The 14,726-nt window shown below is 38.4% G+C and overlaps 1 protein-coding gene across 21 annotated transcripts in view; it reads left to right on the forward strand.

The window, feature by feature from the left end:
- SOX5 (SRY-box transcription factor 5) overlaps positions 1–14,726 on the forward strand; it is a 651,142-nt gene that overhangs the window by 421,103 nt on the left and 215,313 nt on the right. For all 21 annotated transcript variants that reach the window (XM_065683868.1, XM_065683903.1, XM_065683877.1 and 18 more), the window contains one exon: positions 3,173–3,383. In XM_065683868.1, coding sequence (XP_065539940.1) covers positions 3,173–3,383 — 211 coding nt within the window. The remainder of the gene's footprint in view (positions 1–3,172; positions 3,384–14,726) is intronic.

The following is a 14,726-nucleotide window of genomic DNA, read 5'->3' on the forward strand; positions in this document are numbered from 1 at the left end:
GCATAAGAAAGAGTAAAATAAAACAGAGGGACGTAAAGGGGAAGACAAGATAATAGTTGAGCATTTCATGTTGTTCTGAATGACAGAATAAAAAGATTGTGGAGAAGTGGGGAAGACAGATGCTTGAGCTGGTGTGCTAGAGGTTGCATGTTGAACTCCCATCACCAGCACTAGCTGGTGTGTGCACTTATCTGCTGGTATGGGAAGGAGAGGATTCCTCTTAGATTGCAAATCACGCAATGTATGTGTGATTGCCACAGATCTTTTTGAATGAATAATTCACTGGTGTACTGTAATTTAGCCCACTGAGATGTGATTGCAGCTGTTCCCCTACTGTATATGTGTTTTGATTAAGTGGAGTGTATCTTAAACCCCACAAGTGTATAAATAGCCCGTGTATGTGATATGCAAACACTGCATACATGCACACCTAACAAGAGCAGTCTAAGGAAACATTTTGTTTTGGGGATTATTACTTAGATGTATATATTAATATATAATTTATCTATTTAAAAAATCTGTGTAGAGCACTCCGCTTTCCTTTTTTGTCCAGCTATGAAGTTGTCTTAACTGTGGCACTGCAGATGCGCTTTTAGCAGGATGTCTCTAGGTTATTAATGAATTTATAATTCCAAAACCTTTATAATGTTGAAAGTTACTTCTTTTTGTGCTTATTTTGCAGGTAGCAAACTAAACTGCAGAAGTAAAAATGAATTTTTCCATGCTTGTGCAGAACATGTGAAAGAACTAGAATTGAACATCCAGAGTCTGTTCATGATGTTTTACTCACAAACTACTCTCTTGTCCTCTCCCCCTCATGATTCCTTTTCCCCAGAAATAGAGGCAGGAAAATTTTAGTAGTTTAGAAAATACTTGTGAGCTCTATTTGAATGCCAAGCAATTTGTGATTTTGACAGTCACCTTATATTACTTGTATGTGTCACTCAATCCTTATGTTCTTGTGCTTCTTCTATTTTAACAAACTTGTTTCATACTCAGAATGTATTTATACAAATAAACCCACTTACATATACCCAAAATGTGGTAAGAGCAGTGATGATTCCTGAAGTTTAAGCAGCTGTTTCAAGTACTTTATATCTGTGACCAATGTGTGACATACACAGAAACATGAGTGTCTTTGGGACCCACTTTGGAAAAAACCCAAGAAACTAGTTCGTGGTAAAGTTAGGAATGATATTGTTTGTATACATAATAGATGGTATAGGTGCATTTAAGAACTGTAAGGATGACATTTGGCTCATTGGTCCTCAAAGTGTGAATAAGAAAGCAGATTTCCAGATATTTCCTCTTTTGGCCTTGTCTATAGAAAAAAAATTGCCACTTGGTAATAATGGGTTTGAATGTTAGATAAAATCTGAACTGATGCTGAAGTTTTAACACTTTTGCTTGTTTAGGTCGGTGTAAAAAAAGTTTCGGGTCTATGTATGTGTCAAAAAAAAATACATTTAACTTCAACTCATTTTTGAAGTCCAGTGTTAGCAACTAGTAATTTTTCAAGTGCAGAACAGAAATGGAAGGAGTTGCAAGGGAAAAAAGCAGCATTTCTGTTGACTAGAGTCTGAAAATTTTTTAGGGCTTGGTCAAAAGCTCCTTGACGTCAGTAGAAAGTCTCTCATTAACATCACTGGGTTTGGCTTTTGGGGCATACGATGGCCCAGATTGTAATCTCAGTTAAATCCGATTCTGTTAGGGAATTTATTCACTAGTGCAACACATTCAAGCTGCTCAAAACTGTTTGTACTAAAAGTTTTCTTAACCAAAGGTAATCTTTTTCACAGACACTTTGTTTTGGCAGAACAAATGCATTCTTTACTTCCTGTCTTCCATGTTGCTTTATTCTAAGTTTAATGAGATAATTTTTTAGCGATTTGTGTTCTGTTTATGAAAAGACTTCCTTCCCCCCCCCCCCCCCCAAAATACTGGGGTTTATTAAACCAGAGACACCAAAAATTGCTCAGGAAAAAAATAAGCACGAATCACTAAAATCCATATATCTGTTGCTTTCATACTCTATAAGATGAAAACAATTTAAAAATTATTAAGACCTTTTCATCCACGTCTGTAAGTCAGATCACAAGATGGTCCTGTGACTTTTCTAGAAGTAATACTCATTAAACATCTGAAACACAAAAATGCAAAGAAATGGGATGATGAAAAAAAAAATCTGGAGAATCTGATCAAAGTGAAAAATGTTCATGTTCACAGTGTTGTATTATGCAGCGTATGTACTCTGCAGAAAGATTTGTTCGAAGACATTGACCTAAGTTTTGCAAAGCAGCGTGTGTTAGCAGGGTCTCAGAGATGTGTACGGAAAGGTAGGGTATAAAAGAGACATAAAAGGGAAAAGGAATATGTGTAGAAAATGTTGCTGTATGTTGTGGGAGGTGTGGAGTAGAAGGCTCTTACATTAATGAATGTAAGTTTGAAGGTGATGGACCAGTTTTGCTTTCCGTTAGTATTGATGAGTAGATCTCTATGGATTCTCACGTGAGGAGGATTGTGTTCCAGGATGTCACAGTATTGCCACTGTGCCACCAATTAGAAACACCTTTGCGAAAAATAATGTCTACAAAAAATAAAGGTATGAGATGGAAAAGGAGCATAGGAAGAGAATTAGAAAACAATAAGCAATTGCTTCACCCTTTATAGATGGAGAATCCTTGAACTGTGAGTTAAAAGAAGTCATATGATGAAAGGCATTTAGTATTGGTTACTATTTCGTTTTATATAACAACTAACTATCAGGTCATTAAGTACTTTATAAAATCAGGAAATGAATGGTCCTTGTAAAAATTGAAGACTTTTTTGAAAGAAAGCTGTAAAAGAACAAACAATTAAAGGTAATCAATACCATTGTTATTAGGAAACCTATGAGTACAACACTTCTGAATTAGGGAGAAACTGTAATATATGTTTTTATCTTGCAAGCTGATCTTTGTTCACTTGAGCCTGTAATCTTAGTTTATGCTTTATGGATAGGCTTTGTTCTGGGTGTTTTTGAAGCATTTCATGCCTTTTTAAAGGTTTCAACAGAAGAACAAACAGCAATGAACTCAAAGAACAAAGGATTTTTCTTTCTTTCCATCTTTATTTTTTTCTGCTTTAAGAAAAGAAAGGAATGTTTCATCTTGGGCTTTTTTTTCCCTTTCAGGAAGTTGATGGCAATAAAGTGATGTCTTCATTTGCCCTGCACAACTCATCTACCTCACCCTTGAAGGCAGAAGAAGGTGGGCGTCAGAGTGGAGAATCATTGTCCAGCACAACCCTGGGAACCCCTGAAAGGCGCAAAGGGAGCCTAGCGGATGTTGTAGACACCCTTAAGCAAAGAAAAATGGAAGAGCTCATAAAAAATGAGCCAGAAGGTAAGGCCTGGGAAACTGGCCAAAATTTTCTGGTTTGCTTTCTTTTCTCCAGATTCTTTGGATATGTATAGTTAATCTTCCCATTTTCTGCTCTGCTTGCTTTTTCTTACTAGCAGAATTGGAGTAAAGAACTCCTATTTCTTGTCTACATTAGAGATTTCATCAATATCCCATCATAGCTAACATTTTCACCTGTTCCCAAATGAGAGCCTTTGTCTGACATAGTGGTCTTTTTGTCACAGTTGCAATAGACACAGCAACCTCCTCAACATGGACACTGTAATTTTAACAGCCTGGGGGTCGTTTACACCACTGCTCTCTCTTTCCCCATTTCCAAAGCAAAAAGCAGAGTTATCAGCAATGTCAATGTTTTTGTGAAATCATCTAGTAGGCGTGTCATTATTTGAAAGGTAAGAAGTTAAATTTGGAATTTGTAAAGCTTCTGTATGGAACATGTGCTATCATGTCAGCCTCTGTTTATCTGTAGTGCAGGTACTATACAAACAGACACAGTACAAGCTTTCAGTGCATTATGTCTGGCCACTAAGTTTCAGTCTTGGCATATATAGGTATCATCTCTGGAGAATCCATTTCTTTTTGAGGCTGTATATTCAGCCACGCTCCACTTGTGCTCTGTGAGCTGAGACTAAGGCAGAACCTCTCCTCTTAGAAGACACAGAACAGCTTTTCTTTAAGTAAGATTTTCCATTCCTGCCTATGTGAGGCACAATCAGACCCCTGACTGGAAGCTGAAGTTCTCACTATATTCTCTATAGGTATTCAGCATGCATATTTACAGCTAGATTTTCAGGGGACTGTGAGCCAGTTGATGTTGTGTGAACGTACTGAGCCTTGTTCCCTAGTGCACAGTAGTAAGACTTTACTTCCTTATACACTTGCCTATTCTGTTACAGAAATCTATTTCAAATGTTTAAAAGCGTGGCCCTCAGAGCCCACCCCAGTGTTGAAGTATGACTTGATAGCACCTTCAAGAAAGTTTTAGGACAACCTGCATGCTGGAATGAAAATACCGACACAAACACAGCCACATTGTCACATACATGAGCATGACATGAAGACTGCAACTTAGTCTTTTCTTCTTTAATGAGCATGCAGTAAGGGTCTGCTGGGAAACAAATTCTTCGTCTAAGCAATTTTTTTAATATTACGTATAATCATAGAATTTCATTTTGCACTAAAGTTTGACTTAATGGTCAGTTTCATGACCTCCCTTGTGACTCTGAATGGGAAAGATCTTTCCTATGTATGGATGAAGTGGGGTGAAGGAGATCAGGCTTTTATATGACAGGAAAGAAGAAGGGGTTCTAGGCAATGTATAAGTACACTCTTGAGTATGAAGTTGTACAAGCTGCACAGACTCCATTAAGAAAAGGCTACAGATAGATACGAGAATGGTTACAAAGCTTGTACATTATCTCAGCTCTACTAAAATGAAAATGTACAGTACAAACAAAAGATGTACAGCTTTGTGAAGAGATTGGGAAAGAGGAGGGGGAGCAACTGAATGTTGGGCTTTGCAAATGCATGCAACAGAAAATCTTTTCTTCCCTCTAGCCATTGTTCTATTGTCTTTCAAAGGCCATTAAAATGAACAGCAGGTTGTGATGAAAATTTCATTAAGCCCTAGTTAAATCATTATGAGGGTGCCATATTCATGTCTCTGCTTACTCCCCATCCAAGAAAAAATGAATAGGAAAGGGTTGGGTTAGGTTTTTTTTTTTCTTTCTCCTTAAAAGCAAGCTAACAAAAGTTGAGAAGTTAGAAGAGAATAGGAAATGGGACATGAAACAAAAGGAGGCCAGAGAGGTGAGCTGGCTAGGAAGAAAATTAGACTTGCATAAGAGCATTGAAAGGTGGTGAGGGACAAATGCGTCCTTTTGACAAGTCTCCCTCCGCCTTCCCTTCAGCCAACATGATTGTTTTAGAGTGGCTAATTAAAAAATATATATTTCTGGGTGCAGATGGCAAGACTGTTCTTAGAGTTCCTCTACAAATATGACTCCTTTTCACTAAAAGATGTATGTACTGCTGCAAGCACAATATCTTCTCTGTTTGAACTCCAGCAGAATATCTACTTACTGTCACTTCTTCATGTAGTGCTAAAGTAAAGTTGTCAGTCATCACTGGTTGGTAGTCAGGTAATTTGCATATTAATGAATTACTCCATGAATAAGATAAGTTACAAGTGGGAATCTTTGGTAGTACATCTAGGTAGCGATTCAACAGTGCATGATCATTGTGTATTTCAGTAATAATTTTTAGTTTTGATAGTTCGTGGAGCTTTGTAGGCGAAGACCAAAAATCTTGGTTAAGCTTACTGCATTATGTCCACAACAGTAGCACAATACTTTATTTCCCTTTGGAAAGAAAAGGAAACATTTGCACCAGTAGCTGAGGTTTAATTAAATCAATTTCCTGTGAATCTTTCGAAGACCCGATATGAGCCAGATTCCTATTTCTCTATGTACTCAAAAGTTTATATATTATTTAACTTGTACAATGGGCTGTGTTTGCTTTGTTTTTATTGTTTGAAATTGTCTTCTGAATTACTGTGGGAAATGTGCTTTTGAAGCAGCCTTTCAAATGGCCTGTTTCTTCAAAACTGGAAAAAAAAGGGGCTGAGTAGACAACTTTAAGTCTTGATCAAAACCTCGTATCAGTCAAAGAACTTCTCTTTCTGAAATGGGTTTTGAACAAAAGTGAGATATTCCAAAATATTGATAACAGGTCTGACTGTTTTTAAGAAATTCCATTGCTATAAATGATTTGCTTAAATTTTATTTCTTAGGAAGTGAGAGTAAAAATTAGTAAGTTTTGTCAGCAAAGAAGAAGGATTGTTATGAAACTGTTATGAAACATACTGCTCAGGCTTCATGAATGCACACGTGTGTATGCATGTATGTAAGCACATACATGTACCCAAACACAAGCTGACAGGGAAGCATCTCTTTTCACATGAATAGTTTCCATGTTGATTTGTTGTATATATGCCCTTGGTTAATGTCACCTGTAGGAAGTCGTGCTACCTACTTATTCCAAAGAACTTCCCAAAAGCTTGTCACTTCCTTTTCTTCCTTGCATATATGTTGGTTTTTTTTGCAATGTGTATGGCTTTTGTTTGCGTAGGGGTCTATACTTAGCTCTAAAGTGCCATGCTCTTTGTTTTTTTTTACCCCTAAACTTGCCATTTTACTCTTGCTGTATGAACGTATGTGATTGACAATGAGTCATGCTGACACAGAGACATAGAGTGTTTCAGTGAATCTAAAACTTGCGGAATTTTACTCATTGCTAATACGGTGCTCATTTTTCTTCTCTCAAATTCTGTGGAAAATCCTTATATGCAGCTTTAGTATTAGGCCCCCAAAGGCATAAACCTATTACTGAAGTCACACAGTGTTATTTTACATGAAACATTCTGTCCTTTCTAACTTGAACTTCAGAAGAGGAGTCAGTCCCCTTTTATTCCTGGTATACAATAATGAAGATAATGGAGTGGGTTTGGAGAAGCCTTATATACTGTGACAGACCTCAAGCCCTTGCCCTGAGGGTCGTCTGCCGACCATGGGATTCCTTTTGCAGCTAAAATCATTAGGCGAATAAGATACAGGCATGTTTTTCTTCTGTTTTCTTAAGGCATCAGAGGATGGCAGAGACTCTCTGTCTGTCTGTTCTCCTCATTTGTAGAAATGAAATGGAAATCTCTTTGAAGTCACTGAGCTTGACACAAGTTCATGAAAGCAAAGACCAAAGCAACTACTTAGCTTTTTCTTGCACTGTTAATGGGATTGGATTGCTGTATTTTAATTTATGGCCTGTGCTTCTGGAAAATTAAATCTCTGAAATCTGTGTAGCCTTTCCTCTAAATGTATGGCTTGGCTTCTGGAAAAAGAAATAGGCAAACAAATAAATTCTCTCCTATTTTTAGAATAAGCTTGAGTACTCCCTTTTTCTACACCTCCTAACTTTTAATCAAGAATCAGTCTTCCTTTTCCATTTTGGCAGTATATGTTTGTATCAGGTTATGTATCTGTCTGTTTATCTTTAAAACTTACATGCTTCATCTTCTAAGGCCAGATCTGTGTTATTGTGCAGAATTTGTATGATTTCTGGATAAAAGGGATCATATGGGCATCTGGCTGACCAGAGACTGTGCATATGGGCGTGTGCATGTGTGAGTGCACTCGTTCATCTGCATGGTGTGTGCTTCTGTAGTAAGGACCTCTGAAGCTCTATTCAGTTTTGCCACTTAATACTTTGAATTTTATATAAATACACGTACACAGATATACATGTGTATAAAATGCATGTATTATATGTATATTTAGACATATATATATATATAAGCATGCACACACAAGAATTTTGAATATATAATGTTTCATATTGTTCCTATTCTGAAATTTCCATCTAGTAGTCCTTAGATCTTCTGAGCAGGAACAATTAATCTCAAGTGTTTAGTAAACAGGTAATACATATGTTTGCAGGGCTTTAACAGGCAATGTGAGTACTAGAGCCTCATGTATTATAGTATGCTGCAATATTATAACTAATCACTTTGTTTGAATGAAAGGGATGAGAAAGCCCTCTCAGGCATGATTTTTGTCTTCTGACCGTCCCCTAAAGGCTATTTGTGTTTGATGTTTTAAGTTTACATTATAAATCATAACACCTGTTCATGTGGTAATTTAAATGGCTGTTGTTTAAGCAGTTCTATAGTCTGTGCAAGTGAAACATACTGAATTTGGGTTCTCTAGTTAAAATAAGATCCAAAAATATCTCCTAATGTTATCAAACTTTTAATCAACGTATCTTTTAAAGAAACCAAGAGGTCTTCGACTTCTTAAGCCATAAATTCCAAAGCAGGCCATTAATGGGCACAAGAAAGGAGGCCTTTGAAATGCAGACTCTTGTTTTCAAATCACATCTGATGAGATGGGAATAAATAAAGTGAACAGATTCGGGAAAAGCCTAAGGATACTCTAATTGGTTGAGGTTTGAATTTCTTTTGTTTGGTTCTTCACTGTCCCTTTGACAAAGTACATGTAGAAGAGGCTTTGTAATGCTTTTCTGCTGAAGGACAAACACGGGTACTTTGCAGTTCAGTACTTTTAAGTTTTGTTCATACATTCCTGCTGCTGTGGAAGGATGCTTCAAGTGCATTGTGGTTCCATGTTCATCTATCCAAGTCTGTCACCAGAAAATACGTCTTTTCTCGTAGAGCAAGCTATTATCAAACTTCCATGCGTTTCTTTAAAAGTCCCTGCCATATGGAAATGTGCATTCATATACTGCTGATAAAAATAAAAAATAGTTTAAAACAACAAAAAGGGTGAAGTTTATGAAGCAGGCCTATGTGAAGAGAAGGCACTGTTAAATGCTGCAGTAGTTTAAACCCTTATTAACAAGCACTTTAACTCTAGAACAGAGGTAGCCTAGTTTAAAGCCCTGCGAGCATTTACTTGCTGAAAGTGTAGTTTATTCGTTACCTTCAGTTCTTAACTATTTTCCTTCCTAATAGTTTAGCCCGATAGTCATGGTTTATTTCAATGGATGTTTTCAAAATTTGCTTAGATTCCCTTCCAAGTCTCTCTTGCTTACATCCTCAAAGGTTTGTAGCCTTTGGATTTTTCTTTTCTCTTTCAATAAAGGCATTTGAGGTGCTGATACAGCATCTTAAATATAGAAGAAAGCATTATGGTCAAATAAGATTCAGGAAACTGGTGCTTTAGGAGAGAAGATGCACTCCCTCTCCCCCTCCCTTTTTAGAATGAAAGCTGCCTCTGATGAATCTCCGTAATTAAAATTTTCTTCCAGGGTATCTTCACTCCATAATGTTGGACAAGCAGCAGGCAAAGCAAAATGCTTGATTTCTCACTTCCCATCTTTTACAGTGTAAAGTAGTTAGATTCCTGCCTGCCCCTAATTTCCCAGGTAGCCAGACTCTTCAATAGTCATGATTCATTTCAACTGGGACTTTCTAAACTTGCTGCCACGCGTAGCCCACATAATTTTGATGTGGCTGTTCCCCCCACCTCAAAATGTATTCCAGCTAGATCTGCCTTCATTTTTCGCTTTCTTGCTCTCCTTTCTCCCCATTTTATTTTTTCTTTTTTTATTTTTAATTTTCCCCTCCCCCCGAAAAGCCATTAGCTTTCTGAGCTTTATTTCAGTCCTTGGATCACTGCTAGAAAAACCTCTGACCCAGACTGGTAATATACAAATATACATAAGGGAGTGTGCCAGCTCTTTCTCTATGCTTATGTGCCACAGCTTTTGGGGATGTCACTTATTCAGGAGTGGAGAGCGAGCCACCTGTTTCTCAGGCCTCTTGTCCCTCATATTAAAGGTTCAAGCCCTTGCTGAATAGTAACATCTTAATCTGAGCAACGTACACAACATTTAGCTGAAACCTATTTGTTGAGCTAGCGGGGTTTTTTTTCCCTCTGTCTTACCCCCGAGGCGCTTGTCACGACCGTGCATATTAAAATTAATCAGACCTCCCAGGCTTGTGTGACTGTGTGTTTTAACATGAAGAAGTGGATATCAAGCATTTGCCCTAATTAAATAGGCCTGCTTGGTTTTGTTCTAGTGGATACTTGGTCTTTTTTTAATAACAGCTGCTTATGGAGGAGGCACGGCCAGCTCTAGAGTTAGTAGAGAGCTCACTTCAAAGTTTTCCGCACCACCTGCGCCCAGGATGCTGAGACCTGAAGGGCTCCCTGTGTTCTTTCTTAACAGCACAATTTGTGGGAAGTAAGTGGAGGGGGAAGGGGAAAATACGGCCAAATGAGCGGGAGAGCGATCAGGGAAAGAGAGGCGAGGAGCTGGGATGAGCATGTGGATTGGCTTCTTGAAGTTGATTAAGATGACCTGTCATCCTGTCTGATTAGCTTTAGATCTCAGTCTGTGCCATCAGCTATTCACAAGGCTGTCTTGTGTCTTCTGTTTACCAAGCAAGGGAGAGCCTCTAGTATGGCAAGGAGCAACATTTGCAGCAACTCCCACTTGCTTGTTTAGCTAATGAAGTAGCCTAGTAAAAACACTCTTAAGTTTGAAGCTGTTGCTTACTTCTATTAGTTACGTGTCTGTTTAACATTGATATTTTTAAGGTGGTTTGAACATTGCCAGTTTTACACAACTCTATGCCTCTCCTGCAGTGTAAATAAGCTGTACTGGGAAGATTTGATCATCTTTTCTTCTCATACAGTTTAATTGTACTGTAGTTTCTGCATTGTCTGAGGAGAAAATGTGCTATATGTGTGTGATTTCTATACTACACTGCAAAGTATACATTCAAAAAACACTCAAAACAGAGTAAAGGAGAGGTGGGGTGGGACACCTTAAAACCTGTTAAATAGTAATTAGGACTGATACCATTTAGCAATTCAATTAGTTGATTTTAGCCAAAAATAGTAGAAAATCTGGAACGGTCAATATTTTTAGACAAAATGTTTGATTGGAAATGATATTTTTTGTTTGTAGATGTTTAAGATGATTAATCTGAAAGAGAAACGAAAACATTTCAATTAGGATTAAATAAAACATTTTGGGTCAGGTGGAAACAGCTTTTCCCCTGACATGGCTTGGCAGCTGAAATGAAAAAATTCAAACTAGTGAAACAAAAATGAGTTTCAAAACCTGGAGAGGTTTTTGGGGTGTTTTTGTGTCTAATGACCTGAGGAGGACAAATAAGCAGTTGTTACAAAGACACTTACATGTATCTGAATGTTATGTGCTGCGGTTTTGAGGGTAAACTATAATATTTTAGTCAGAAAAGCTTTCAGAATTTGATTTCCTACAAATGTGCATTTCTATATCTTCTGAAGCCTCAGTCAGAAAAGTTTTGCAACACCTAGGGCATTTTATCTTGAAACAGACTTTGGAAGTTCATGTTAGACATACTTGACATGTCTTTGCAGCAGAAACCTGTGAGTCTATTCTAAAAGACCTAAAAATCTGCAGTCATTACGCCCCAGAATTTGATGTTACTTTCTATTAAAAGTCTTGCAATCCAGTACGCTGGCAAAAAGCAAAGCTTTATTTATCTGTTTCCATAACAATTCAAATCGCTGAAGTAAAACCCAGCAGGTAGGATGGTACTCCATTGATTTAAAAATTTATTGCATGTCCATGCACTAACTTGTTGCCGTCTTTCTCGCTCTCTCTCTCAGTGTTGTTATTATTCTTCCTATCTTATTTTTCACTTCAAACATTGGCACAACCCAAATGTAAAGAACCATATTGACACTGCCAAGCATCTGTCTGGTGCTTGACAGCATCATAGAAACCCTTCCACTGTTTCATCTGGGTTGCTATTGGTTATTTAACAACACAATGCAAACGGTGCAGTGTGGGTGTATATGAAATGGAAAGAAAGGTTGAGGTGGGGGGAAGGAGGCCTGTACAAGTAAATAGGTCTTTCATCATATCTTTTGTTTGGTCTGTTTGCTGTGTTCTATTCAGTAGTCAATAGAAGTTATTTGATGGTTCTGCAAAAGGGTAAGAAACCTTTTCTTAAACTTTCATTCTCCTCCTTTTGTCTCGGTCCAGAAAGTTCTGCTTTTGTTTTTCTTGCCTTGCTTTGTTGTCACCTGCCTGTTGTTGAAGGGTTTAGTTGCTGTGTAGCTGATGTGATGTAAGTTGATACTTACGAAACACTCCTTATTGAGCCATGATCTTGTACAGGTGAAGTGGACATTTAGAGAGCTTATGAAAGGTTTACTGCAGCGGTCTTTGGGGCAATAGAGTTCTTGCAAGCTTGTGTTCTCATTTATTTATTTAGCCAGGGGATGAAAGTGAAAGGGAATGAAGAGAAAAATCAGTCTGTGCTTTCTGCTGAAGAATGCCCTGTTAGCACTTGTGTGACTCGGTGAGGCTCTCTGAGATGTTTAGCCTTGATTTAATTCGTATTTAAGATCTCTCCTCCCAGCACATTAATATAATGTCAATGTAGAATGCATTGCATGGTGTAATTACTGAAGAGAGCAGTAGTTGGGAAAACAGACGGTAATTGAACACATGGCTGTTTATTACAACAGGACAGTGCTCCTACGCTGGTATTTAGGGCATTAATAGGGAAGAATTGATTTGTTGTTTTAAGATGAATTCAATCACTGTTGCTTAGGCCTTTGTTTGTTCAGGCCGAGTTATGCTTTGTTTGTGTTATGTGCCCAAGAGGTTTACACACCACAGCGTGGCATTAGTCATGCAGAGGGCTTGGGAGCAGAGAGCCATTTAAATGGACAAAGGACATTTTTCTTTTTGGCTCTGTTTATCTTCCTCTCTAGTTTTGTTACCCTCTAATCTATCTCCATCTCTTTCCCCCTCTTCCTCCCCCTTCCTTTCCACCCCAAACATTTTTGATCAATGCAGAGGTCCTCCTGCTTTCTTCCTTCCCCCTCCTCTTTATTCACCCTTCCAAAGACAAATGGAGCTCTGACTGACAGGTGGCAACGTGGGGTTGCTGCACGGTGTAAATAGGAGTGGTTGCTCCCAAGTTCGTGCAAGGAAGAATTGGGGCTGGGGGGGAAAGAATGTGCAGCTTGGAGAAAAATGATTGATTCCAAAGTGGGCAGAGAGAGAATGAGATATACCACTGCATGTCTCAACTCTGGTGTTCTGGAACAAGGGAACACACGCACCTTTTGTGGCTCCTGCAGGCTCGCACTCTGGTTGGGCCCTCTGCAGGCCCTGTCCCTGGGTTTCAGCAAGCCTTCTGCCCTCTTCTACTTTCTACTGATGCGAGTCAGAGGGAGGAAGAGAGAACCATATGACTGAAGTTGAATTCCTGGTCTCCCTGTCGTGAGCAGCATGGTTTATATTTTAGGCTCATTGTGCTTGAGAGGAATCTCATCTTGATTTATTTCTGTGTGTGGGAGAGTTAATAGACACTTCAGAATGATGTGGGACAAATTCTGCTCTCAGATTCAAGTTCACAATTCCTGTTGAATACACAAGAGCTTTAAGAAGGCAACATTTGACCCAATACAGGATTTGTAAAGAACCCAAATGAATTGGGTTTTTATCCCTATACAGGCAGGGATTAGGCCTGTTCCTAGAAAGAGTATTATTAAAAGAATTGAAAGGTAAAAACAACAACAAAGTCTGTGTAGTCATTAATTGTTAGAGACTTGTATTTCCTAGAAGGTGAGATACTTGTATCCAAGTAGTATAGTACATGATGAATTAGCAACCAGGCTTGCCTATCGAAGGGATAGAAAATACCAATTTACACAGCACAAGGAAGAAGAGCCACAGATATGTGACACAGGGAGTCAGATTCTCCCTGTCAGAAGTATCAGTTTAGCACGCGTGTTTATATACTGCAGCCTGCAGGGAAGAATATGCACCTCAGTTGTTCATCTGAGCCATTTTAGCTGTAATTAATTAAATTATTGAATCTCTGAATAAATAATAGAAGCACAGGAGATGACAGCTGGAAGAGGATCTGAAGTCCAGCAGTGTTTTTATCTGTGCCTGCAATCATAGGCAGTTGGTTATATATGGGATATGCTACTTGGCCGTTCCTTCCAAATCTTTTCTAAATAGCTAGGACATGTAGCTGCAAAGGCCCAGCCCATATGCCCAAGGGGAAATTTCCTTCCCACTTCAAAAAAACCCCAAACAGTTATTGTATTGCACTGCCAATAAGCAAAAATGACCACGGCTAAAGATTTATAAAGCCCAGAAGTTACAGCTGTTGTCCAAGAGCTTTATCAGAAAGGAAGGTGTCTCTCATGATTTGGACGTGGTTATCCAAGTGTCCTGTTTTTCCAGTAGAGTTTGGAATGTTGCACTAGTTTTGTACTGTAGATTAGCCCACACAATCTCAAGGTAAATAGTCTAGAGACAAAGATCACATGGAGGAAGTAAGCCTCTCAGCTTTTTATGCATCCTTGATCCTTTTTTGCTAAACCCTTTTTTTCCCCCCTTCTCTGTTTTGCCCACAACACATACCCCATTTCAGCATCTTATCTCCCCCAGAGTCTGGCACTGGGGTGGGGCTAGGGGGCAGGCAAATAAGTCAACAACTAACCAGAAAAGTAGTTTCAACTGTAAACATTACCATGCATTCACTCAGTTCTGTAAGATCACTGTCTTGCTGCAAAGTCTGAAGCACATTAATGTATTTTTGTTGGGATGTCTACATATTAGACTTAAATAAAGCAATGTATTTCCAAACCCTTCCCTTTCCTTGTATGTGAAATTAATATATATGAAAATGAAACTAGAGGACAGCAGGCTTTTGCTAATGATTTTCAGCTGCAACATTTCTGGATTCCACACTGAGCTCATGTACAGCCTTAATCAGCAATGCTG

Source organism: Lathamus discolor, chromosome 1 (assembly GCF_037157495.1).
Source record: "Lathamus discolor isolate bLatDis1 chromosome 1, bLatDis1.hap1, whole genome shotgun sequence".
In the NCBI taxonomy this organism is placed as follows: Eukaryota; Metazoa; Chordata; class Aves; order Psittaciformes; family Psittacidae; genus Lathamus; species Lathamus discolor.